Consider the following 27,036-nt stretch of genomic DNA (forward strand, 5'->3'; position numbering starts at 1 on the left):
GCTGGGTTTTAGTCACCCCGCTTTTCATTTATGGCTCTCTGTACCCTTCCTGTGGGTAAGTTGATAGTCATTCTCATGTTATTAAAGCTATCAAAAAAGGATTCTAAGTTTCAGAACTTAGAATGTTGAAATGACCTGTGATTTAGGTTGTTTCTATATACTGATAGTCTGTCTAGGCCACCCTTTTACTCAGTTAGATTTCTCCTTCATTTTGAATGCTAAACCTTAGCAGTTGAAATACAGTCTAGGCTGGGTGGCAGCCTCTTCCTTGTTCTAATACTGAGGCTGGGTAAGGTAATGTCTTGACCATGTACAATGTACTGCATATGTATTATTTCTGTCCCTGATTTTTAAAACAAATTGCAAAAGCAATATATCCTCTTGTAGAAGAATAAGACATACAATCAAAATAGCTGAGTTTTTTTCTTTATCCAAGGATTAGCTGGGCTGTATAAAGAAGTGAAATTCATTTACATGACAAGTATTTATAAAGTGCCTGATCGGTGCTGTGTACTATTCTAGGCTCGTGAGATGCATCAGAACACGTGAAGATCCCTGCCCTTATGTTTCAGGCGGCAGGCGTGCCGTGTGGGCCAAGTTGAAAATGCAGGGAGGTGGCGGCAGTGCTCCCTTCTCGCCACAAGGCGGTGGCCTTGTACAGCACAAAGCCACCACCTGCCTCCTGGAGAGCCTGGGGTGGGTGGGTTGACACCCCTGACGCTGCCTTTGCATTCTGGGGGGTAGAGTGGGATGGTTTAACCCCGTCCCTTTGTTGTGTTGACTTAACAGTGAGGTCATAAGCAGCTCTACAGAGTGAGAGATTATGAAATTACCATAGTGAGTCTTTTGGGTGGTCATAATAATTCCTACATATTTTTACACGTGAGCCATGTTATTTCCTGTCTTCCTTACCATGTTTGAGTAATATACAGTTTAGTAATAGAAGAAAAAAAATAAAAATTAACTGCAAAGAAAAAGTTTTATGCCACCAATGATTTTATCTCAGTTTTTGTTCATTTTGTTTCTTTTTGTCTGTGACCGTTTGCAGTTCACATTTCATTCATAAGTTTACCATCGTTACAAAAGGCAGATATGTATTTTTCAAAGTATAGCACTTGATTGATATAGTTGGTTTCTTGGGTGGCCAGGATTAGTGGGACAAAATTAAGAATTCTAGTGAAAGTCATGTTGTGGCATAATACATCCCACCCCAGTTTCTAAGAAACCCGTTTTAAGAGAAGCTTTGCCAGCTGTTTCACAATCGTTAACTGAATATTTAGCTTTAGGTTTTAATCCCCCTTCTAGGGCAAAGGGTCTCTAGAAAATGTAGGCCTCCCTTTATTTTTCCAGAGCTTTTGGAATGCCTGCATTGTTCTTGGCACTGATCCCAGCCCCCCACCCTCACCGCCAGTGTCTCGTCTGGGCTTTCCTTGCTATCCCAGACCCCTCGGTCATAAAGCCACACCCCTTCTCTTTTGTCCGTTGGAGGAAGTGTCTGGGAGCCACTTCTCTAGGGTGGAGTGATGCTCCATTTTCCAGCATCTGCCCTATGAGGCGCTCTCAGGGCAGTCTGCCTTGTACTGCCCTCCATTTTTCCCGCTAGTTTACATCCCTAGGGCTGGGCTCCACTGTTTGCTTTGCTGGCTGTGTGTTGATCTCATTTTGTTGGTGGTGAGAGATGTGGCTGTTGCCCTGAAGCAGTCACTCTCAAACCCTGTTCCCAGGCCAGCTGTATCAACCTCACTGGGAACTTGTTAGAAATGCAGATCCTCAGGCCTACTTCAGAGGCAGAAACTGAGGATGGGGCCCGGCAGGCTGTGCTCGGACAAGTCTTCCAGGGGATTCTGATGCACAGGAAAGTTTGAGAATCACTGTCCCCAAGCAGCGCTACTTTAATTAAGAAGTTACACCAGTAGCTCTGAGCACAGGCCCGTGCTCAGATCTTGGTATATGTTAGCATTAAAACTGATGATATCTTAGTCCTTGAAGTCAAGGCACTTAAAACTTTAAAGCACCTGTTTCTTTGCTTTTTGAATGTCAGTATTTCTGTAGCATAATATTTTTTATTTAGAGTTGACAGTACGGTTGATTTCAGATTATTAACACAGATGTCTTTTGGGATTTTTTTGGCCCTTTGAGTCATCACCTGAACAAATGTGGTAGAGAGGGAGCGTTCCCTACCTCCCATCTTTCACTGTGGCCACCTCTTGTCTCCATTGCCGCTGCTTTCACTTCTCCATTGACTGCGGCAGCAGCTGTTCCTGGGCAGTCAGTCTGCCCGTGGTGAGACGAGCTTTGTGAATCAGCCCGGCTGGCACCGTCTCCTCACTGAGCTGCCTTCTGCTTTTTATGGAGCAGATACAAGTCTGTGCCATGAGACAGTCGGGCTGCTCAGCCCTGCCTTCAATCCTTTAAATAACACGCTTTCTTAAAACCTTGAGTGCAAGTCTGGCAGTAAAATGAAGTCTCAGAAACAGAAAACAGAAAACAAAAAGGTGCTTTCTGCCATGGGCAAAAAACGGACAAAACCTTAAAAAGCAGGACTGTTAGAATATTGGTTATTCAAGGACTGGTTATGTGAATAATCTTACCTAAGAGATCAGGTTTTCCTAAGATAAGATTAAGCAAAGTGGATGCTCAGGAGAGATTAGTGATTTGAAATACTGAATATTCTTCTGTCTCTTCTAGATCTGGAAAGGAAAGAGCAAGAGTTAGAGCAACTGAGAATGGATTGTGAGCACTTCAAAGCCCGCCTGGAATCTGTGCAAGAGGACAGCGTGAGAGAGAAGAAGGTACGACGCCCACAGGGTCCCTGCGAAGTGCCAGCGCCGTGGCCGTGACCGCAAAGTGGCGCCGGCCACAGCCCAGCCCGGAGGCCTCAAGACGCTGCATTTTTACATGTATTTATTCTGAACGGGCTGGAAAATAGTTGATCGTTTGGATTTTACAACCATTTAATGTGGGGGATTATTTACTTGGTGCCTTTTGATAGTCACTTACTGTTAATTCTGTGTTTAAAAGCCCGATCCAAGTTATTAAAACTCATAATAATCTTGAAAAAATCATGCATACAATGATTTATAATCAGAGATAGATATATTAAATAGAAGTATTTGTAATTAACTTCACACATCATTTCCTGATATTTTAGAAATAACCAATTATATTTCATTTTAATATTTGGGGAGACTAACAATATTTCTTGAAAATTATACATTTTTTTGCATGGAATAAGTTATTTCCTCTTCTGTAAAACTAGAACTCTTCTGCCACTTCTGCTGAAATTCGGAGCTTGAATTTTTATGTTTGAATAGTAAAGGAGTAATAGTACTAGTGACAGAAGCCAGGATGTGTTGTTAACTGTGTGCTGGCAGGCGGTCAGCAGCTGTCCATGCATCTCACTTGTTTCTCCCAGCACAGCTGGATCAGCAGGTGCTGTTAACCTGCCGGAGTGAGAGGAGGCTGGTCCCAGGCTCCACTGCCGTGTGCTAAGCTTTGTGTCACACTACCTCCTTGTGTGGAGGAGTTCTGAAGGTTTGTGGCTGCAGTGGAGGTTTTCTAAAACCGATGGATTTTGTATGGCCTTTATTTTTCACCCACATATTTGTTAATTGTTTATTTATCAAGAAAAACTATTCCTTAACCCAGATATTCATAGTTCTTAGTTTCATAGTTTAGGAACACAGGTAAGTGACAAACTGCCATGGAAATCAACCCAAAGACATTCTTTACATTCCAAAATCATTTTACACTCTGAGAGACAGTAGCTTTCCTCATCGCCTCAAAATCTTTTATGGAATCATAAATTCTGTAGAAATCTGCATATGCCTTCTTTCTTGGTTCAGCCACAGCAAACTTATAGAAAGCTGCAGCTCCCAGAGATACAGTGAATGCTCCAGCAATATGAAATTGCAGACACTTGGCCAGAAGGCCATGCATCTGAGGTTTCATCAAAGAACTGGAAGCCACGGTAGTTTTTCTCCTTGAAAAAGATGGCTCAACAACATCTTTCCAGACGGATGGAGAAATGGACTGTATAGACTTTAATACTGAGCACGTAGAGAAGACCAGGGAAAGAGTTTTAGTCTCAAAACTGAGTTAGGTTGAGTGCCACACATTGAAAGCTGAAATTCTAGCTCAGTCATTTCTGTTCAGATCATGATACACTAAGATGGATGCATGGTTAATTTGTCTGGACCTAAAAGTTTCATTGTCTGAAGGAAGCCGACCAGCAGGCAAGAAGGAATTTGATAAATGTGAACAATGCAATCCATTGGTTCTGTACTCCTTAAAATACCAAGACGTCCTTGTTAAGGCTGAAGCCCAAATTGGGCAGAATCTTAGATTTCCTATATTTTAAATTGATAAGCATAGGAAAAAATGCATGTTTGGCTGGCATTTTAGATGTAATGCTTAAAAATAAGCCACTCAGGGAGGGTGCCAGAATAGAGGAGGGAATGGCTGTGGTAAAGTAGTGTCAGATCATCAGCATGTTATTGCCCAGACACTTTGACCTTAGTTCAAATGTGGGAATATTTTAGGTTAAACCATTACCTATTTCCAGTTAGACCTCCTGCTTAATAGTCCCGCCAATTTAATACAGGTTGGAGCCCCTGCAAGTTTGCTGTGACAAGGCCCTGTCTCTTTCTGCTGTAGGGCACCGGCAGTTTCCTTTCCTGTGGCCTTTTCTGCCCAGGTCTGTACAGACCGTGAGGCTGGGCTCTGGAAGCTTATTTTAGAGTTGAGGAACTAGGAAAGAATCCAGGGCTAGATGCTAAATTACAGTATTTCTAGTAAGTACTTCAGTTGGGGTAAAAGTCATTAAGGAGAAGGCAGACATCACTGAATCCAGCATGTAAGGAAAGATCAGAAAACAAAGTGTGGACTCAAAATTGTAAAGGAGATGCTGGGTGAGAAGCAGCACCTAACCTTCTAGAGGTTCGTCACTGGGACAAGAAAAGCTTGGTTCGTGCCCTCCATTGAGGTGTTTCCTCAGTGACAGTCTAATGGGGTCAATTTGGGCCTAGTTGGGCCTTGTTGTGATCTAAGGGGTGGGCCGGGAGAGTCCTGGCAATAGCAGCCTTTGAACTCAAGGGAAGAAAGCACCAGTGAAGCTGTTGGAGGATGTCTGAATTATTATTTGAAGGACTGTGCTGCTACTGTAGGGTTAGCTGAGGCCTTCCACAACGTCTCTGCTGGCACAGCATTTAGTGCCTGGCCTGCTTCCCCGTGCACGTGGACTTGTTTCAGACAACGGGCAGAGTCACAGCGTTCTCTCTAAGGAGCCATGGTTCCCCGGCTTACCTATGGCTTCATCCTCTCTGTGTGTTTTCTTAGGGCAGCATCTTTCATAGTCAGTAAACTAACTTAAATGTGGACTGCTATTTTTTCATTATCTATATTTTTAATTTGTTAGGAAAGAGTTGCTGCTTTTGTGATGATAAATGGGAAGTTGTTGCAAACATTGTATATTATTTCAGGAAAGTTTTTAAAGAGAAAGTAACTGATAGGATAGTTCAGTTATTATAATCAGAAATGAACTACACAAAGATTTTAAAGGAATCTTGAAAATTTTGTGCTTGCTACCCTGTTATGTATGAGTATTCGCTTTAGGTAAATATATCAGAGTTTGATTATTGTTTCTTTTTAAAATACAGCTTTATTGAGGTGTATTTTGTATACCATAAAATTCATCTGTTGTAAAAGCCTAGTTTGATAATTTTTAGTAGATTTATGCAGTTGTACAGCTGTCACCCGAACCAGTTTGTGTTTTAGTTAAGACAGTTTTTGAAATAATTATAGATTCACAGAAAGTTGCAGAAAGTCCAGGGAAGACCAATACCCTTTACCCAGTTTCCTCCAGCGGTAAATAGCTTTCACAGCTACAGTTTAGGGAAACCAGGAGACTGACATCGGTGCCATCCACAGTGCTTGTGCAGGTTTCACCAGTTTTACCTAGACTTGTTTGAAGTTCACCAGTTCTGCCTGCACTTGCTTATGTGTGCGAGCATAGTTCTGTGCAGCTTTATCACGTGTAGATTCATGAACTCACCTCCGCGCTCAACGTACAGCACCGTTGCATCACCACAGAGACCCCGTCGCGCTACCCCGGTGCACCCATGCCCAGCCGCTTCCCCACGCCTGCCTCCTGGCAGCCACTGACGTATACAGTTGCCACACGGTATCTGTCTAACTCTCTTATTTCAAGAATGCCATAGAAATGGGATACTTCAGCCTATAACCTTTTGATACTGACTTTTTTCACTCAGATCCTTCCAAGCTGTTGCATGTATTAATAGTTTGCTTCTTTTGATTGCTGCATAGAATCCCAGGGTATGGAAATATCACAGTTTAAATGTTCTCCCATTGAAGGACATTTGGGTTGTTTCCTTTCTTTTTTGCTATTGTGAACATGTGTGTATAGGTGAATATATGTTTTCGTTACTCTGGGATAAATGCCCTAGAGTGCGATTGCCGGGTTCCGTGTCAGGTGCATGTTTAGTTTTGTAAGAAATTACCACATTGTTTTCCAGAGTGCTGTACCCTTTTACATTCTCACCAGCAAAGCATGAGCGACTCACTTCCTCCACACCCTAATTAGCATATGGTGTTCTCACTATTTTTTATTTTAGCTGTTCTGATAGATGTGTTGTAGTGATTCGCATTTCCCTGTTGGCTAATGATGTTGAACATCTTTTCATGTACTGATTTGTTGTCTATATATTCTCTCCTGTGCAATATCTGTTTGTGTCTTTTGCCCGTTTTCTAGTTGGATTTTTTTAACTGTTAAAGTGTTCCTAGTATATTCTGGATAGAAGTCCTTTATTGGACATATGCTTTGCAGATATCTTCTCCCAGGGTGTGGCTTGTCTCTTCTTCTTTCTCATGGGGTCTTTCACAGAGCAGACGTTTTAAATTTGGATGAAGTTCAACTTGTTGATTTTTGTTTTTATGGATTGTACTTTTTGTGTTATGTCTAAGAACTTTTCACCTAACCCTAGGTCCCAAAGATTTTCTCCTGTTTTCTTTCCTAACAGTTTTATATTTTTATGTATTTTGTTTATGATTCTTTTTGAGTTAATTTTTGTATAAAATGTGAACTTAACGTCGAGGTTCATTATTTTCTTTTTCTTTTTTTTTTCTTCGCCTATGATTGTCCATGGTATTTTTGGTCTTTTAGATTTTAGCCATTTTAGTGGGTGTAATGGTATCTCATTGTGGTTTTAATTTGCATTTTCCTCATGACTAATTTTCTTGAACATTTTTTCGTGTGTTTATTATCCATTCATATATTTTCTTTGGTTAAATGTTTATTTAAATCTTTTGCCTTTTTAAAAAAAAATTTTCTTTGTCTGAGTTGGGTCTTCGTTGCTGCGTGCGAGCTTTCTCTAGTTGCAGCGAGCGGGGGCTACGCATTGTGGTGGCTTGTTGCAAAGCACAGGCTCTAGGCGTGCGGGCTTCAGTAGTTGTGGTACACGGGCCTAGTTGCTCCGTGGCATGTGGGATCTTCCCAGTCCAGGGCTCAAACCTGTTTTCCCTGCGTTGGCAGGCGGATTCTTAGCCACTGCGCCACCAGGGAAGTCCTGCCTATTTTTAATTTAATTTGTCTTATTTCTGAGTTGTAAGAGTTCTTTATATATTCTTCATACAAGTCTTTTTTTTAGATATAGAAATATTTTCTTTTAGTCCATGGCTTGTCTTTCTACCTTCTTACTCGTGTTTTTTGAAGAGTAAAAGTTTTAACTTTTGATGAAGTTCAATTTGTAATTTTTTTTGGCTGCACTGTGCTGCTTGCGGGATCTTAGTCCCCGGATGCTGGCAGTGAACGCACTGAGTCCTAAGCACTGGACCGCCAGGGAATTCCCATCAATTTATAATTTCTTAATGGTATGATTTTGTTGTGATACCTAATAAACATTTGCCTAACGCAAGGTCACAGAGGTTTTCTTCTCGAAATTTTACATTTAGGTCTGTGATTCATTTTGAGGTTTTTTTTTCACGTATGAATATCCAGTTGTTTCAGCATCATTTGCTGAAAATACTACTTTTTCCCTTGAGTTGCTTTGGCAGCTTTTAAAAAATCAGTTGCCATACGTGTCAGTGTTTCATTGATCTGTATGTTTATCCTTATGCCGTTACCACAGTGGTTTGATTTCTGTAGATTTGTTTTGTTTTGTTTTGTTTTTAAATCAGGTGGTGTTAGTCCTCTAACATTGCTTTTCTTTTTCAAACTTTTTTTTTTGCATTTCCATATGAATTTTAGAATCAGATGATCACTTTGGGCAAATAAGCCTGCTGAAATTTTGATCGGGATTGTGTTGAATCTGTAGATCAGTTTGGGGAGAATTACCCTCTTACCAATATTGAACCTTCCAACCCTTGAGCATGGTAACTCCTTCCATTTATTCGGATCTTTACTTTTTCTCAGTAATGCTTCATAGTTTTTACTGTACAGGGCTTGAACTAATTTTCTTAAATTTGTTCCTAAGTATATTCTCATTTTTGGTGTTATTGTGAATGGAATTATTTTCTTTGAGTTCCTCTTGATATTATTGTACTGTTTGTGCAGCCCTGTGTCAGGGCATATCTGCCTGTAACCACCAAATGTGACCATAGAAGACAGTTCTGACGGTTACTCTCAACAGTTCTTGTTGATCTTAGAGAAGAGCCACCGTAACCAGACTAATCCGAATGCAGCCTGCTTCAACTGTGAGAAAAGCCAGAATTCTGAAGGAAATGCTGTGGTACAGTTTTTGCATATGTCACCTTGGCTTGAGTGGCTGAAGCGCAAATCTAGGAATCTAGGCAACTGTTGTGATGAAGCCAGATATTAAAAACCCAGAGTTAATAAATCACGTAAAGCAGTGTTAGCATGTGTCATAGGCTCAGTGACCATTTTTCTCCTAAAGTAAATGTGACTATATGTATGAAGGTGTATGAAGCTCTGATTACCAAATGCATTGTCCCCAGGTAGATATGAATGCCACCCTAGGCCAAGTTACAAAGTCAACAAAGTTCGATTTGTGGTCCGCTGCTCCCTTTTCTCCACTAGGCGAAAAGCCCCCTCTAATTGTCCTGCACTCACCTCTGTAGAAGAAAAAGCTAAAACATCTCATATGCTTTAACTTTGTGGGCTGTTGAGCTAATTATACTTCGGTATAAATGAAGTTAGGTTTTTGTATTTTTTTTTTTTAAGGCCATAGGCACGGTTACAGGAGATGGATAGCTCTTTTTTAAAAAATTAATTAGTTTTGGCTGCATTGGGTCTTCGTTGCTGCGTGCAGGCTTTCTCTAGTTGCGGTGAGCAGGGGCTACTCTTCGTTGCGGTGTGCGGGCTTCTCGTTACGGTGGCTTCTCTTGTTGCGGAGCACGGGCTCTAGGCACGCGGGCTCAGTAGTTGTGGCACGAGGGCTTAGTAGTTGTGGCTGGCGGGCTCTAGAGAGCAGGCTCAGTAGTTGTGGTACACGGGCTTAGCTGCTCTGCGGCATGTGGGATCTCCCCGGACCAGGGCTTGAACCCAGGTCCCCTGCGTTGGCAGGCAGATTCTTAACCACTGTGCCACCAGGGAAGTACCAGGTTTTTGTATTTTTGAGTTTATCTATTATTAAGTAAGGAAATGCTCTCATCTTTTAAGGGAACTTCAGGTAACAAGGAATAGTGAAACTGGTGTTGACAGTTGGGATGGGCAGGAAGCCCCACATCACCCAAGACCCACCTGAAGGTGAACCTTTAGGAGTGCTGTGTGGTCAGAGGTGACATCAGGGGGACAGTTCACTTGTTAAGAGCCCTGGCTTCAGAAGCCCAGTGCTGGTGGGAGGCTGAGAAATCTTGCCTGGCCTCTGTCTTCTTGTTACGCTGGTGCTTAGCTTGCTGGTTCAGGGCACGCCAGGGAGGCCCTTCCTTCTCACTCCTCTCCTGCCTCTGCTCCTGTCTTTCCTGCCTGGTCTTGGCTGTGTCACATGGCATTTTTATAGTGGAGTGAGCCACTTGGCAGCGGCAGGCACCTTTATTAGAAATACTGCTCTATGTAGGGACTGCTGTGTTAGCTTGTTACTTTCTTCGGGTGTCCTAGTTGGTGCTGTCCTGGGCATAGCCACGTGGGACCTGAGATGCCTCGTCATCCATCTTACTTAAAAGAAGATGAATTCAAGTCTTTGGCAGTATTTATAAACTCTAATGCGGTAGTATGTTCTTTTCTGTGGCTGTTATTTTTGCCTCTGAAGTTTTTAAAAAACTTATGCATTATGCCTCTCTAAGGGCTAGTTTACACTTACCAACTGTTTACTATATTCTGTGTGCATTTCTTTTCTTTAAAAATACCTTTGAAAGAGGAAACACAATAGAGGGATTTTGAGGTTGAAAGCTGTGCATTTTTCTGATTTTATTTTGTTTCGATTTCAGGAGAAACTGGCTCTTCGACAGCAGCTGAATGAAGCAAAGCAGCAACTCCTGCAGCAGGCAGAGTACTGCACAGGAATGGGCGCAGCAGCCTGTACCATTTTGTGGGGTGTCTCCAGCAGTGAGGAGGTGGTCAAAGCCATCCTGGGAGGAGTAAGCATGCCCGCGGGCCGTCTGGACATTGTTGAGTAGTGCTTGTGCGACTTAGAGGACACAGTGCAGCCATTAAGGCGCCTACAGACTAAATCCATTTCTTTTGTTCATCAGATAGTTCTGGAATACCATCTGTGTAGGGCCCACTGTAACTGGTCTCCGGGGGGTATGTAAAATGAACGAAACAAGATCCCTTCTCTCCCAGAATCTGTATGGTGTTTGTGGAGATAGTTCCACTTCAGTATTATTACTTGACATATGCATTTAACAAAGTTTAAAGTGCTTTTACGTATGTTATTCCAGGGGTAATATAATATTTAATTGCCTGAATGTTATATGTTAATAGCATGTGAGTGCACACAGATGTCAAGGAACTTCACAGAGGAAGAGAGATTTTAAATGAACCTTGATTAACTTGCACAGGCAGCAGTGGCAGGAAGTGAAGATGGTCCCTCAGGAGGGGAGAAGTAGAGCAGTCAGAGACCTGGAGTGAGACACAGGGAGAGTGTGTGGGTCATCTGACACAGGGTGGAGGGTCAGTGTGGTTGATGATTTGTCCAGTGGGTGCTAGGACGGGATTCCTTGAGGCTTTTTGATTGAAGAAGTGACAGGACAGGAGGGGAACTTGGGCAGCTCAACCTGCCAGTGAGTGAGGATGCAGGGAGGGTGGGGTTGTGGGTGTGGAGACTGGCCAGGAAGACTACGTGGAAGGTGGAAGGCCGCCCCCCAATAGAATAGGGGATGGGAAGTGGAGAGCTGTGTGGGTGAGGCAGGACTTGTGACAGGGTGGTGTCCATGGCGGAGAGGGCAGAAGGAGCCCGGGAGGGCTGTTATCTGACTCTGGGAGAATCGAGTGGTCCTGAACGGCAAACCATCCGTCAAGGGCGGATGGTAGGCGGGAGGCCAGTAGTATGTCGCTCATCATTTGCAGAAATAAAAACAGTGGAGGGACTAAACGTACTTTAAAGTTTACTGAGCTTTCTTAAGGTATAACTTACGTGTCGTAAGATTCATTTATTTGTCAGTGTACAGCTTAGTGTTCTCTAGCTGATTTTTGGAGGTGTGTAATCACCCCACAATCCAGTCTTAGGATATTTATATCACCCCATGCAGTTCCCTTGTGACATGTGTAAATGCATCGGTTTTCAAACTGTTCCTTAGAACCCTGCCCCCGCCAAGGAAGTGCTTTCAAGGTTCTGGGAACTTGCAAACTCTTTTTGCCGAGTAATGAAGACTGAAACTGTCAGATGAGCCTGTTGCTGTCTTTTACATGTTGTGGTTTCAGTTAAGATTTTATTTGAAAAACAATTCTGCCAAAGGTTTGAAAACCTCTGGTTTCATGCCTAGAATAGAGAACATATTTTTCTACTATATTTCTAGTATGTTTTGGGGTGAATTCAACCCAGTACTTCTATCATTGTATAAATTTGAACTGTTTCGCTCATGTATTTTACTATATCAGTCTTCAGGGTAATTTTTCTACATGCCCCAAACTTCTTTTTTTCTGATCTTTTCATTGGGAAGTTTTAATGAGGGAATAGATTTAAAAATATTGCTTCTGTAATTAAAACCAGAGTCTTTCCTCTGTGTCCTGCACTTTGAAAGTGTTTTCCTACTGGTATTTGTGAAAGGGTGTGACATTTCCATTTCTGAACTTTCAGGGTAAAGCTTTGAAGTTTTTCAACATCACTGGTCAAACAATGGAGAGTTTTGTGAAGTCACTGGATGGGGATGTCAAGGAGCTGGATTCTGATGAAAATCAGTTTGTTTTTGCTTTGGCTGGAATCGTAACAAGTGAGTAATTCTCTTCAAACGTAGTGACTTTCAGAAGTGAGTTCCAGAGCAGTGATCACAGTCGGGGTGTGTGTGCATAAACACCTCTCAGGAACATTTCAAATAGGCTCCTGCCCTGGAGAATCTGACTCGGTAAATTGGGGATAGGGACCAGGTGTATGTTGTGGAACATCACTCCAGGTGATTCTGATAGGTATCAGTGAGTAGCAACGAGTAGTCTTAGGAGCACAGGGTGAGTTTGCACGTTCTGGTCAGTTCTCTACGTGGACAGGAGTCAAAACTGTAAGTTTTGCTACTTGTTGTTTGGAACCATCATCATTTACTAATGTCTAGCTAAAGTAAAAGCCTCAAGCAGAGCTTAAGTTAAACTCTTGCTGTTGTTCTGCTGTTGTAACTACAGAATTCCAAAACCCTAAATTGTCTCTTTAGTAAAATTTTCCCAAAGATTATAGTTAGGTAGAATTCTGTGGCAAAACTGCTGTAAAGGATAAAGCCAGATGGCTATATAATTAACACTAATATCTTCAAATAGTAGGAGGTGGTATATACTAGGGAGTATTAAGGCTTTTTGTTCTAAGTCAATGAAATAGTTAAATATAGAGCTATGACTTACTTTCTTACATTGCTTTTTCACCTCTGCTGTATGCTATGCTGTTCTCTGTGGTTAATGAGAGGGGAAGTGTCACATTTCTTCATCTACTGAAATCCTCACGACGTAGATCTCATGTAGATGATTTCTTCATAATCCCTTAGAAATTGGTGCTATTCTTCTGGGGCAGACGTTGAGACCCGGACGGTGTTCAGCCAGTCCTGATTTAGCCCGGCAGTTTATCCGCTGGAGGAGTGCAGAATGCACTTTCATCATAGCGCCTTCAGCTGGTGGAGGCTTGCACTGCTCCACCTTTCAATATTCCTTTAAGGTCTCTTTTTTAGCAGAAGGTATTTGCAGATTTGATGGTTAGATTTTCTGCTATTTGCAGGTGACCTCAAAGGTCTATGATGTATGTGACTTTTCATTCTGCTGAGTTGTGAGTTTGAGCTGCTTGAATTGCCAGCCTGTTGCCCAGCAGACAAGCTCAACCTGGCTTTGTTTTTCCCTGCCTGGTTGTGGGCATGTCCACATTCCCCTTACGCGCTGGTGAATCGTACGGGATGATTACGTACTATGTTCGTGCTGCTCTGCAGAGGCGTTGGGGCCTTATGTGTGTCAGATACCAAGACTCTGTCCCACGGGGAGTAGGCAGTACAGCAGACGCCTTGGTTAGCCGTCAGATAGATCCTCTGCCTTCTAAAACAACGATTCTTCTTTTAAGTTTACCTACGGTAAACTCACCCATTACAGTTTTTTTCTCACCTTTTTGCAGTCCTGTGAGTTTTGACAGATGCATGCAGTCACGCCACCACCACAGTGAAGACCTGGAACAGTTCCACTACCTCCGCCTCATCTCCCCATCTGCCCTCCCCTTCCTTTTGTAGCCAGCCCCTCTGCCCGCCAGCAGCCCAGGCAGCCGCTCGCCTGGCAATTTGCTACACCTCTTAGCTGATGTTTCTGGCTGGCTTATCTGGCCTCCAGCGCCTGCCCCAGGTGAGCAAGTGCTTGCCTCACAGCTCTCCTTGCAGCACCTGCCTTTTCTTATTTTTCATATCAGTTGGTTGACCTTCAGCCTCAACTCTGATGTGTTCGAGATAAGTTGTGATTTTTTGAATTACCTAAACTGCCCCTTTTAAAGAATGGAGGTGTAGCTCTCTTCAGTTTACTGTATCCTAAGCAAAAACTGGATGTCAGGGATTTGTTTAAACATGGAAATTATGAAATTTCTTACTCATCCATAGTCACTGTTCTTAATAATAGATTAAAATAGTATAAAGTGTCTGGATTTTCAGGCCCAGCTAGTCCACTTCCCAGGATGTAAATTCTCTGGACTTTATTTTCCTTATCTGCGAAGTGGAATAGTAATACCTGCTCTGACTACCTTACACATTGTTGTGAATGTTACTGAGCTATGGTGAAGTGGTAACACATTGTAAACCAAGGTCCTGTTTCACATGGGGGGGCGATTGTTTCCAACAACTCTTTTGTAAAAAATTTATTTATTTATTTATTTATGGCTGCATTAGGTCTTTGTTGTTGGGTCTTCATTGCTGCGTGCAGGCTTTCTCTAGTTGCAGCGAGTGGGGTCCGCTCTTCGTTGTGGTGCGCGGGCTTCTCATTGTGGTGGCTTCTCTTGTTGCAGAGCTCGGGCTGTAGGCACACGGGCTTCAGTAGTTGTGGCACACAGGCTCAGTAGTTGTGGCTCGCGGGCTCTAGAGTGCAGGCTCAGTAGTTGTGGCGCACGGGCTTAGTTGCTCCACGGCATGTGGGATCTTCCCAGACCAGGGCTCGAACCCCTGTCCCCTGCGTTGGCAGGCGGATTCTTAGCCACTGTGCCACCAGGGAAGTCCCTCCAACAACTTTTATAAGTGGACAAATATAGAACTTAAAAGAAGATGGCAAATTATTATCACAGCCCTGTGAAGATTGACTTGCTTAGCTTGCAAGTGGAAAACTTATTTTTCGAACTACTTTTTGACTATTTGAAAGTCATAATTGCACTCGTTGCCTCTTAATTCTGGGTTTCTTCATTCAGACAATGTTAGGTAATGATTACAGAATCAAAATTACCTTTTTTTTTTTTTTTTTTTTTCTTTTTTGCCACTCTGCGTGGCTTGCAGGATCTTAGTTCCCCGACCAGGATGGAACCCAGACCCTTGCAGTGAAAGCACCGAGTCCTAACCACGGGACCGCCAGGGAACTCCCCCAAATTACTTCTTGATTGTTGATAATTTATGGCAGGACTGGATCCAGCTTATCTTTTGTGGACGTAACAGTCCCACAGAGTTGACAGCAGAGCGCCCTGGGTCAGCAAGCAGCACTGCTCCTGGCTCCTCCACCTCAGGGGAGCAGTGCGGAGGGTGGGCGGGATTGAGGCCCAGTGTCCAGTTCTGCTTCTACCACCGGCCAGCCCTGTGTTCTTGACTCTGTGACCCTCAGCTTCATCTTCTGAGAAAAGAGTCTTAGACCCCAGATGATGACTAAGGTCTGCCCCAGCCCTGGACTTGTGCGGCTGCTTTGAGAAAAGGGGGCCGTGAGCCTTGCCTCCTGGATCAGGTGACAGGCTCTGAGCGGCAGTGGGTCTTTGGTGTGTGCAGTGTCATTGAGTTAATGTCCCTAGAGCAGAGCTTCTCAGCCTCGGCAGTAGAAGTCTCTGTTTTGGGGAGTGTTCTGTGCATTGCAGGAGTTCAGAAACATCCCTAGACTCCACCCGTTACAGGCCAGAAACAACCCCTAGGTGTGACAACTGAGAATGTCTCCAGATGTTGCCAGTTGTGTCCTGGGGGCAAAATCATCCTCCCTTGCCACTTGGAGACCACTGCCCTAGAGCACCACCTTAACCCATCATGTACATAGACAGAAAGGTTTATGATGCTCCTGGATGTTAGAGGTAATTGTTGAGAGAGATTTTGAGATTGCTGCAGGCTGTTTTGGCTTCTCTGTCCCCTGGGCGTGCTTCTGACATGTTTGATTTAGTCTAGTCATATAACTGGTCTTGCCAATTCAGGGGAATTTGGTATCTGTCATCTACAATATCCAGTTAATCACAGAAATTCTCTTCATCGTCTTTCAGTGGTTTGTCTTGGATAATTTGGGTTACTGTGTAATCTTTCCTTAGATAATGCCCTTCCTTCAGTTGCCAGAGTATGGCCTAGATAATGAGCTGTTGTTTTGCGGAATTGGAGTGTTTCTTTGGAAGCTCATCTCCCTTCTTAGCAACCTCAGTGAGGAGATAAACACAGTCAGCCTTAGAGTTTTCCAGACTAATGGAATGTAAGAGGAGGTTATGCATGTGTTGGATCAGAAGGACCCCACAAAGAGCTCCACTGTATCCTTAAGATCTGGGATTAAGACTTGAGAGAAGCAGGATAGAACTTCAGTGAATCCCTGGGGACATAACTTTCAGGGTGAATTGTTGATTTTTCTAGGTGAAGGCAAGTAAATTGGCCAATTTTATAGAATGTGACACTAAAGAGACCTGAGCATTAATCTTTTCCTGTAAAGAAGTGGCTCCAGGCAGGACGGAGAAGAGGAATTGTTCACAGATTTTGGACAAATCCATATCCTCAACCATTAGAGTTTTTTTTAAGCAGGTAGCATTAAGCGATTGTGGGGCTGGTACAAGGAATTACTAGTCCTTTTTCTATTAAGCTGGTCATTGGTGGCCTATGGCCTTCCGTGGCTTTAGCTCTAGAGAAGATGAGGTAAAGGTGAGAAGAATCATCTGGAGTCTTTTGGCTTTTGCCCCAGTTGTTTAACTCTGTCCATAGAACCGGGATTCTGGGACTATTGTTAATTCTTTGGTTATTTCTTGAATCTTACATAGTATATGGGCAAATAATATTCAGATCGGCGCTAATTTGTGTATAGGAGAGTTTTCTGGGACTTCTAAAAATTATCCTTCTGTAGTGCCTTTTCTTTATCTGTTCCATTTACAAAATAAACATCCGTCCACTAAACTTTGCAGGGGCTGTGTCCCAGAGAAGGGAGGAGTGTCTTTCTGATAATGGTCCCAGAGTCACAGTTACGGGTTGGGAGAAGCAAAAGATGCCGGGAGTCTTTCTTTCCTGAGAGTGCAGTTGCGTGTTAAGGGAAAGAATGTGAGCAAATGGAAAGAACAGGAATTATGCTTGTAGATGAGCCGTAGGAAAGTTGGGGGTTCTGCTTGGAGCTGTTTCCTTCATGGTGGGTCAACAGGCGATAGCGTTTGGCTGTCAGTGGCACTCTGTCATCGTAGGCCTTGCCCTTGATTTTTTCTGTGACTGGGCGTCCTAACGGTCAGAGCATGCTCACTCCATGGTGGAAACTTACCCAGCCTGGTGAGGCAGGTTTGGCAGGTGAAAGCGCGAGGAGGTTATAAGAGGTATGGGAACATTTCCCGGGAGTCATGTTGACACTGCAGACTGACAGCAGCAAACAGGGAAAGACAGTAGACTCACCCCTCTCAGCTGGCCCTCAGGTTACAGGGTGTTTCTCTCTAGCCTGACTTCTCACCACAGAAGCCAGGTCACGCAAGTGGGAGAGAAACTGGCTTCTGGGAGCCACTTCCCAGCGGGACTGGGCATTCCCTCCAGCTCTAAGGGGGTTTCCATACATAGTGTACAGAGGCAGTTTCCAGACTGAGGTTACCCATGGCCTTTGGCCCACTCCCCCACCCTGACAGCCAAATCATTGACTTGATAAGAAAGTACCACAGCAAATGCAAAGAAACAAAAAGCAAACGGTAAGTCAGTCACAGTATTCATAGAGGAAACTTTCTTATGTTTCTTTCAAAAAATGTGATGTAGTGTTAGTACTTCAGAAGAGCAGTTTATGGAGAACAGGTCCAGGATGAGCAGTAGAGACTAAGCAATCCACTGAACATGACAGTCATATCCCCACTGTTATTATTACTATATTTACTTTTTAACAGCTTTATTGAGATAAAAATATACCATACACTTTGCCAACTTAAAGTATGTAATTCGATGGCTTTAGTACATTCATATAATGTGCATCCATCTCCACAGTCAATTTTTAAACATTTTCATCACCCAAGGAGAAGCTCTGCTAACCTCAGCCATCATTCCCCAATCCTGCCATTCTTCTAGCTTTAGGCAGCCAATCTACTTTTTGTCTCTATAGATTCGGCCTGTGCTGGACATTTCATATAATGGGACCATATAACATGGGGTCCTTTGTGACTGGCTTCTTTCATTTAGCATAGTGTTTTCAAGGTGTCCATGTCATAGCACGTACCAGTACTTCATTCCTTTCTATGGCTGAATAATATTCCATTGTTTGGCTATACGACATTTATCCATTCATCAATCGATGGACATTTGGGTTGTTTCTGCTTTTTGGTTATTATAAATAATGATGCTGTGAAAATTTGTGTAAAAGTTTTTGTGTAGATATATGTTTTCATTTCTCTTGGATATACAGCTAGGAGTGGAATTGCTGGGTCATATGATATGGCTTTTAGCATTTGAGGAACTGTCAGACCATTTTTTGACAGTTGCTGCACCATTTTACATTCTCACCAGCAGTGCATGAGGTTTCTCCACATACTTGCCAACACTTTAAAGTTATTTTTTGGTTATAGCCATCCCTAGTGGGTATGAAGTAGTACTTTGTCATGGTTTTGATTTGCATATCCCTGATGGCTAATGATATTGAGCATCTTTTCATGTATTCATTGGCCATTTGTATATCTTCTTTGGAGAAATGTCTATTCAAGTCCTTTGCCCATTTCAAAATTAAGTCATTTGAGGGACTTCCCTGGTGGTGCAGTGGGCAAGACTCCCCGCTCCCAATGCAGGGGGCCTGGGTTCAATTCCTGGTCAGGGAACTAGATCCCACATGCATGCTGCAACTAAGAGTTCGCATGCCACAACTAAGGAGCCCGCGTGCTGCAACTAAGGAGCTGGTGAGCCACAACTAAGGAGCCCACGAGCTGCAAATAAGACCCAGTGCAACCAAATGAAAAGAAAAAAAATTGTCTGATACAGCCACTAGGGAGAACAGTATGGAGGTTCCTTAAAAAACTAAAAATAGAACTACCATACGACCCAGCAATCCCACTACTGGGCATATACCCTGAGGAAACCATAATTCAAAAAGAGTCATGTACCACAATGTTCACTGCAGCACTATTTACAATAGCCAGGACATGGAAGCAACCTAGGTATCCATCGACAGATGAATGGATAAAGAAGGTGTGGCACATATATACAGTGGAATATTACTCAGCCATAAAAAGAAACGAATTTGAGTTATTTGTAGTGAGGTGGATGGACCTAGAGTCTGTCATACAGAGTGAAGTAAGTCAGAAAGAGAAAGACAGATACCGTATGCTAACACATATATATGGAATCTAAAAAAAAAAAAAATGGTCATGAAGAACCTAGGGGCAAGACGGGAATAAAGACACAGATCTAGTAGAGCATGGACTTGAGGACATGGGGCGGGGGAAGAGTAAGCCGTGACAAAGTGAGAGAGTGGCACAGACATATATACACTACCAAACATAAAATAGATAGCTAGTGGGAAGCAGCCGCATAGCACAGGGAGATCAGCTCAGTGCTCTGTGACCACCTAGAGGGATGGGATAGGGAGGGTGGGAGGGAGACGCAAGAGGGAAGAGATATGGGGACATATGTATATGTATAACTGATTCACTTGGTTATACAGCAGAAACTAACACACCATTGTAAAGCAATTATACTACGATAAAGATGTTAAAAAAATTGTCATTTGTCTTTTTATTATTGAGTTATAAGAGTTCTTTGTATATTCTAGATACCAGTCCCTTATCAGGCATATGGTTTGCAAAACTTTTCTCATTCTGTAGTTGTCTTTTCACTTTCTTGATAGTGTCTTTTGAAGCAAAAAAGTTTTAATTTTTGATGATATCCAGTGTGTTTTTTCTTTAGTTGCTTGTGTTTTTGTTGTCATATCTAAGAAACCATTGTCTAATTCAAGGACATGAAGATTTACTCCTGTGTTTTCTTCTAAGAGTTTTATAATTTTAGCTCATACATTTAGGTCTTTGATCTATTTTGAGTTAATTTTTATGTATGGTGTGAGGTAGGGGTCCAGTTTTTATTTCTTTGTATGTGAATATTCAGTTGTCCCAGCACCATTTGTTAAAAAGATTACTTTTTTATCCTTTCTCCATTCAATTGTCCTGATCCCCTTCTTGAAACTCAGTTGATCATAAATTTGAGTGTTTATTTCTGGTCTCTCAGTTCTACCATTGATCTGTATGACTGTCATTATGCCAGTACCTTATTATTATTTCTATTGTCGAAAATAAGACAGAATTGTTACAACCTAAAGCAAAACTATCAGACATAATCTGCCTCAACTCTTTGTATTTTTATCAGCATACATAATTCACACTAGTTTCATTCCTTAAATTATATAATTACTATGGTAGCTTCTAGAAATATTTATAAACTTTAAAGAAAAATGAACCTAGGAAAAAAAAAGTACATTTTAACAGAAAATTAAACCAGCAATCCTTTGTAGTCCTATGGTTGACTCATAAGCATCCCAGACAGACTGACAAATACTGGAGCTATCTGAGCAGGAATTTATTCACGTTTATTTTACTTCATAGTTTGCTTGGAATGCAGCATTGGCATTTGCTATTATAATACTGGATACATGATAGGGGACTTCATTTACCAGTATATTTGTTGTGTTTTGTTGGGTGTTGTTGCCTGCTCTGATACAGTGTACTTTTTTTCTTCAGTGATATATTAGTGATGTTCCTGTTATCTGTTGCTAGGTAACAAACTGCCCCCAAACTTTGTCTTTAAACAACAGTAGTCATTTATTTTGCTCCGGAACCTGCAACTTTCTCAGGGCTTGGCAGGGAGGATTTGCTGCTACTCTGCTGTCTGGGGCCTCAGCTGGGGTGACTCAAATTGCTGAGGGATGGAACAGCTGGGGGCTAGTGGGACATCTTCCTATCCTAGTGTAGTCCCAGGCTTCTCCAGCTGTGTGCTTTTTCTGTAGTCTGCATGACGGCAGCCTCAGGAGAGTCAGATTTCTTTCCTAGCGACCCAGGGCTCCTAGAGCATGTGGCGAGAGGCGGAGGTGGAAGCTGCCAGGCTCTTTCTATCTTGCCTTGAAAGTCGTGCAGCAGCTGCGCTGCATTCTGCTGGTCACACTGGAGTCTTAGGGCAGGAACAACCCAAGGTCTGCAGACAAGAGCCGTGGTTTGCTGGGATGTCGTCTCTGGAAACTACTAAAGTATGTAGCTAGAATGTATGTTTCACTGGGGAGTTCCCGTATGTAGTCATAACATGAAGAATGTCTTCCCCAAAAAACTACCTTAAAATGACTTTGAGTTTATGATGCCAAATGCTTCATTCCCCCCAAGTATTTCTTTAGTAAAACTAGAGTGTTTCATGTGGTAGAAAATAGAGTCATCAGGTTCAAATTCATTGCACACAGAAGGTTACATTTGTATCAGTTAAGGGTCCTGTCTTCAGTAAAGTTATAGCTGTCATGAAATTATATACCAAATAGCACCAATGCAAGGAAAGAGGCAAAAAGTGCTGGAAGGACAAGCAGAAATGGGAAAAAAAATCTGTTAGGTTTAGGAAACTTTAATATATCTCTTTTGATCCTCCTCAGCTCAGATAAACAAAAATAAATAGGAATGTCCAGGATCTGATTTCATAAAGTTGTTCTGGTAGCATAGATGAAATTTTATATTCTGCCATTAGGTTACCGTTAATCAAAGCAGAACAAATCAGTGATAAAATTAATCTTCCATTCTCGATAGTTATTAGCAAACTAAAAATAGAAGAACACTTCCTTAAACTTGTAGAGGATCTCTGCTGGAGATTCACTTAACTGTGAATTACTGGAAGCATTTCCACTGAAGTCAGGAGAACGAGGATGCTGCTGCCCTTCTTGTCTCCACCCTGGCCGGCTCATTTAGGTTAGAAATTTTAGTCACTTTGAATCATGCTTTATTGTTAGACCTAGCTAAAGAAAAATCTTACCGACACATACATAAATATTCTGGATCACTGACGTGTCCTCACGGGTATTCGGGAATGTGACGGAGACAGTGTTATCTGCAGTGGTGTCCATGGGAGTCCGTGTAGTGACTTGGTCTGGTCCCCATGCTGGTTCTGCGGGGCCTCAAGCATGAAGAAACGTGATACTTGCTGACCCACAGCAGGATGTACAATTTAGAAAAATTTCTTTTTGGAATCAGTTTTTGTATTCTCTCTTAACCTCATGATCTCAGTTTGGTATTCTGGTTTAGAGTCATTGGGATTTCACTCCCAGGGTTGAAAGTGGATTTTAGTGTCCTTGGTCCCAGATAAATAATCAGCCCCTACCTTCTGTTTGGACCCTGACGGCCCATAGCTGTTTAATCCAGTATTCTGGAGCCTGGTGTCCACTTGCTGTGCTGTGGTCAGGCTGCAGACGTATTTAGACCCAGTGCTCTGTTCCACTACTGAGGCATTTGCTAATCACAGCGGACGTCACTCACCGTTTTAGTAACGGCTGTGGTTGTCAGTTACCCTATCTGGGCTGTCAGCTCTGTGGATAACCATTCTGTGTGTTCATTAAGTCTGCTAGGAGAAGGACAGCAACACATCCTCTATCTTGGACAGACTTTTGACGCTTTGTTTCATCTTTATGTTGCAGATGTAGCTGCCGTAGCAAGTGGTCGTGAATTCCTGGTTAACTCAAGTCGGGTGCTCTTGGACACCATACTGCAGCTTCTGGGAGACTTGAAGCCGGGACAGTGCACCAAACTCAGAGTGTACCGTGGATGATATTTAAAAGTTCATGTTTATTTACATAGGAGTTAGAATTTGCTGACTGGGTCCCCTTTTCAAGCAAATGCACTTAATTTGGCTATAGTTCTAAAAAATAGAAGAAACAAATTTCCCAGAGAATTAAGGGATATATTCTCTATTCAATACTATTTTAGGAAAATAATATAAACAAAGGAATGTTCCCACCTTAGGGCAATCACTGAGTCCCAAATGCTATCATGGGTGAACTTCAGGGTGAACTTAGAATAGGTATGGTTTTGACAGCACCCCACTTCCAGGAGCCAGAATCCGGACTTATTTTCCACTGGTGCTTAACAAATTACCACAAACTTATTGGCTGAAACAACACCTACTTCAAGGTCTGTAGGTCAGAGGTCTGAGTGGGCTTGGTTGGGTTACCTACAGGGTCTCAAGTGGCCCAAATCAAGGGTTGTCCAGGCAGGGCTCCTTTCCAGAGGCTCTGCACAAGAATCTCTTCCACGTACATCCAGGTTGCTGGAAGAATCCAATTCCCTGTGTTGATAGGACTCTGGTCCCTGTTTCCTTGCTGGCTGTCAGGCGGGGCCACGTTTAGCTTCCAGGGCTGACTGAATTCCTTATCACGTAACCTCACCCCATCTTCAAGTCACAACAGCTTGCCGAACCTTTCTTACACTTCAGAACCTCTTGGATTTCCTCCTCTTTTGCCCGCCAGAGAAAACTCACTGTCTTGTTTTGGGGTTTTTTTTGTGGTACGCGGGCCTCTCACTGTTGTGGCCTCTCCCGTTGCGGAGCCCAGGCTCCGGACGCGCAAGCTCAGCGGCCATGGCTCACGGGCCCAGCCGCTCCGCGGCATGTGGGATCCTCCCGGACCGGGGCACGAACCCGCGTCCCCTGCATCGGCAGGCGGACTCTCAACCACTGCGCCACCAGGGAAGCCCAGCTCAGTTTGTGATGGGGTCACGGGTTTATATTTGGCATAACTGGATAAACTCCCTTTTGATTAACTCAGAGTCAGCTGATTGGTAACCTTAATTGTATCTGCAGAGCCTCACTGCCTTGACCAGGCAACTTAATGTGACCAGGGTGTTATATGTCAGTCTCGGGGATTAGGGCAGGAAACGTTGACCCATTTTAGGATTCTGCTACCACACCATTTATTTCAAGTGTTTGCTTTTACTTCTTGAGCACTTCATTAAATAGCTTCTCTAAGTCTTTGTAAGATACTTCTCACATCTGTGTCATCTTGGCCTTGGAATCGCTTGGTTGTCTTGTCCCACGTGAGTTGGGATTTTTCCTGTTTCTTTGTAGGCTGAGTAATTTTTGGATTGTATTGTGGACATTTGAATATTATGTTTTGAGACCCTGGGTCTTGCTTAAATCTTATGGGAGGTGTTGATGTTTTGTTTCAGCAGTGGTCAGCCTGGTTGGGTTCAGGTCACAAGTTCTGACCTGCCTTCTCTGTTTGTGGCTTCCATGTCAGTTCCATTTTTTTTTTTTTTTTTGGCCATGTTGCACAGCTTTTGGGATCTCAGTTCCCTGACCAGGGATTGAACCCTGGCCACGGCAGTGAACGTGCTGAATCCTAACCACTAGGCCACCAGGGAACTCCTTTCAGTTCCATTTTTAAGAAGCTTTTGCAGTGTTGTTGCTGTGAGGCTGATCCCTCAGCATCATCTCCTGATGCTCTGCCCCTCATGTATGTCCCTGTTTGGGACCTGGATGATAGTTGATATTTTAGTTTTCAGAGTCTTAGATATGCTGTTTATGATCGGATCCACACATGCATAACTTGGGGTGAGGCCAGGAGTCTGTAGATGACCTTGTGGGGTCACATTCCTGAGCCTTTTTTTTTTTTTTTTTTTTTTTGCGGTACGCAGGCCTCTCACTGTTGTGGCCTCTCCCGTTGCGAGCACAGGCTCCGGACGCGCAGGCTCAGCGGCCATGGCTCACGGGCCCAGCCGCTCCGCGGCATGTGGGATCTTCCCGGACTGGGGCACGAACCCACGTCCCCTGCATCAGCAGGCGGACTCTCAACCACTGCGCCACCAGGGAAGCCCAATGCTGAGGTTTTATATGCCCTGAGGTCACATGTTTCTGCAGCTAGGCCCAGTCCAGGGCAAGAAGCAGGAGTTCAGAGGATCACATTTCCTTTCCACAGAGTTTGAGTTACCTGAGGACTCCCACTGCCAGCACGGTCACTGATGCGAGATCCCGCTGCTACTCCTCGAGCCTGAGCAGAGGGCTTCTCCTGGTGCTCTCTCTGTGTGGTTCGTGCCACCCTGGGTTTGGGGGCTGAGTGGTAAACTCTTGGTTTGGTGGTTCTTAAAATTCTGGTCTTCTTCCCAATCCACCTGCAGAGACATTTACTTGCTTACTTGACAGTCTTCCATCTGACCCCCAAGCACAGCCATGAGCGGGCTGTCAGCCTCAGACCCCTCTTGGGATCCCTGTGCAAAGCGGCCTGAGGCAGGTCTTGCCGCTCCGTTCTCTGTGGCCGCCTTCTGATATGCACACTGTATACCCACTTTCTCCATCGCTGCTAACGTCCAGCCTGAGTCCTCCAGAACTAGGACTCTTCCTGTACTGCAAGCAAACCTCCTGTTCCGTTTGGCCTCTCCACACCTTGACTGTAGTTTGCCTTTTTCTTGGGGGTTTTGCTTTCCTCGCCACCTTCATGGTCAAAGGCTGCCCATTTTCAGCAGCTTGGGTGCCTCAGACCCAGAGATGGGGATTTTTACAAATAATTATTTAGAGCAGTTGTAGCTTCACAACAAAACTGAGAGGAAGATGCAAAGATTTCCCATATACCCCTGTCCCCCCCGCCCCCCATGCGTAGCCTTCCCTGTTACCACCATCACTCACCAGAATGGTGCATTTTCTACCGAGGGTGAACCTACTTTGGCATGTCAGTCACCCAAAGACCATAGTTTACCTAAGAGTTTACTCTGGGTGTTGTCCATTCAATGGATTTGGACAGATACATTATGACACACATTCATTATTACAACAGCATACAGAGGGCCCTGGGTTTATCATCACGTGGGTTTCCAGCCTCTGAGGTGGAGAGCCCATCGTGGTCCTTAGACACATGCTCTCTTGCTCAGCTCCCTCCTCCCATCACTCCCCGAACCTCGCTGAGACTCCTGCTGCTTACTGCTTCTCTTTCCTCCACGGCCTCCCCTCCGTCCAGCTAACCTGGACCCTCATCATCATCTCCTGATGCTCGGACCTTGGACCAGCCATCCACCTTCTCCCTTCCTACCTGTGGTGATGCTTGAGGAGAAGGTTTCAAATGCACGGTCATGCCGTTTCACCCTCACCTGGTCCTGAGTCCCCCTGGAACCCTCCTCTGCATCCTTATCGGTGCCCCTTTCATCTCCACCGTGGCCGGGTCAGGCTCAGACTCTCTCTGTGACGCCGACCCCTGCGCTGCTCTTCGGCCCTCTGTGGGGCAGGGGCACTTATCCCAGCAGGTGGCTCTCCTTCCTGCTCCCCAGGGAGAGCTGAGGGCTGTGGGCCTGAGCTTTCTCGCCTGTCTGCCTCACTTGTTTATACCCTCTCACCCTCACTTTCTTCTCTCATGTGGCCTTTTGGGGTTTCCACCTCTGGCTTTGATTAGCTGTGCTTTTTATTAGTTGCCTTCTGGGACTTTGCTCAATTAGCTGTCGTCTCTTGCTTAGGCATTTCCAAGTTCTCCCTTCCACTGGCTCCTTTTCAGCCGACTTTCTCCCAGCTGTGCTGTGATCACCTTCAGCGGCGCCCTAGGGTCCATATCAGAGTATTTCCAGCTCTGCTAGGATTTGGGTGGCTTTGGATTTTCCACGACATGACACATTTTCCCAGAATGAAGGGCTGGCTTATGTTGCCCTGTTCCTTTTGCTTCCCTTGAAGTCCCCATGGGCCCTTGGGGTTAGTGGCCCTTTATAACAGACTTGATTCTACCGAGGGGCCCCAGGGCCACCTCTTTGGTGACAAGTGGGACATTGTTGTGACTTGGCCTCTGTGAGTTCTTTCAGGGTTACGTCTTCTCAGGCCATTTAATTTCTCGATAGCTCCAGTTTACCTGCCTTTTTTTTTGGAAGACCCTTTTTAAACTCTCCAAATCTAGAAACTTCCAACATCTGGTGGTGAGACACCAGCTGGCCCTGAGGGCCTCTCAAGGTGCTTTTTGCTGCCAGCAGGAGGGCTGGGTTGCTGCTTGCTGTGGTGGTGTATCTTTTAAGCCTTGGCTTCCATATCTTTAAGGGGATGACCTTCTTGCTACACCAACCAGGTCTGTGTTCTCTGTTGATAATTTTTAACATTCATATCAGCCTCTCAGGT

The 27,036-nt window shown here is 43.9% G+C and overlaps 1 protein-coding gene across 3 annotated transcripts in view; it reads left to right on the top strand.

Moving 5' to 3' along the window:
* The window catches only part of HSF2BP (heat shock transcription factor 2 binding protein), an 83,077-nt gene that overhangs the window by 13,176 nt on the left and 42,865 nt on the right, over positions 1-27,036 (top strand). For 2 of the 3 annotated variants that reach the window (XM_029215230.1, XM_029215231.1), the window contains exons 4-7: positions 2,689-2,792; positions 10,402-10,551; positions 12,213-12,345; positions 22,598-22,715. In XM_029215230.1, the coding sequence (XP_029071063.1) occupies positions 2,689-2,792; positions 10,402-10,551; positions 12,213-12,345; positions 22,598-22,715 (505 nt within the window). Of the gene's footprint in view, positions 1-2,307; positions 2,496-2,688; positions 2,793-10,401; positions 10,552-12,212; positions 12,346-22,597; positions 22,716-27,036 lie in introns of those variants that run through there. The other variant, XM_029215232.1, reaches the window with a different exon arrangement.

This window comes from Monodon monoceros, unplaced genomic scaffold, assembly GCF_005190385.1.
Source record: "Monodon monoceros isolate NGI ecotype Baffin Bay Population unplaced genomic scaffold, NGI_Narwhal_1 Super_Scaffold_11, whole genome shotgun sequence".
NCBI classification, from domain to species: domain Eukaryota; kingdom Metazoa; phylum Chordata; class Mammalia; order Artiodactyla; family Monodontidae; genus Monodon; species Monodon monoceros.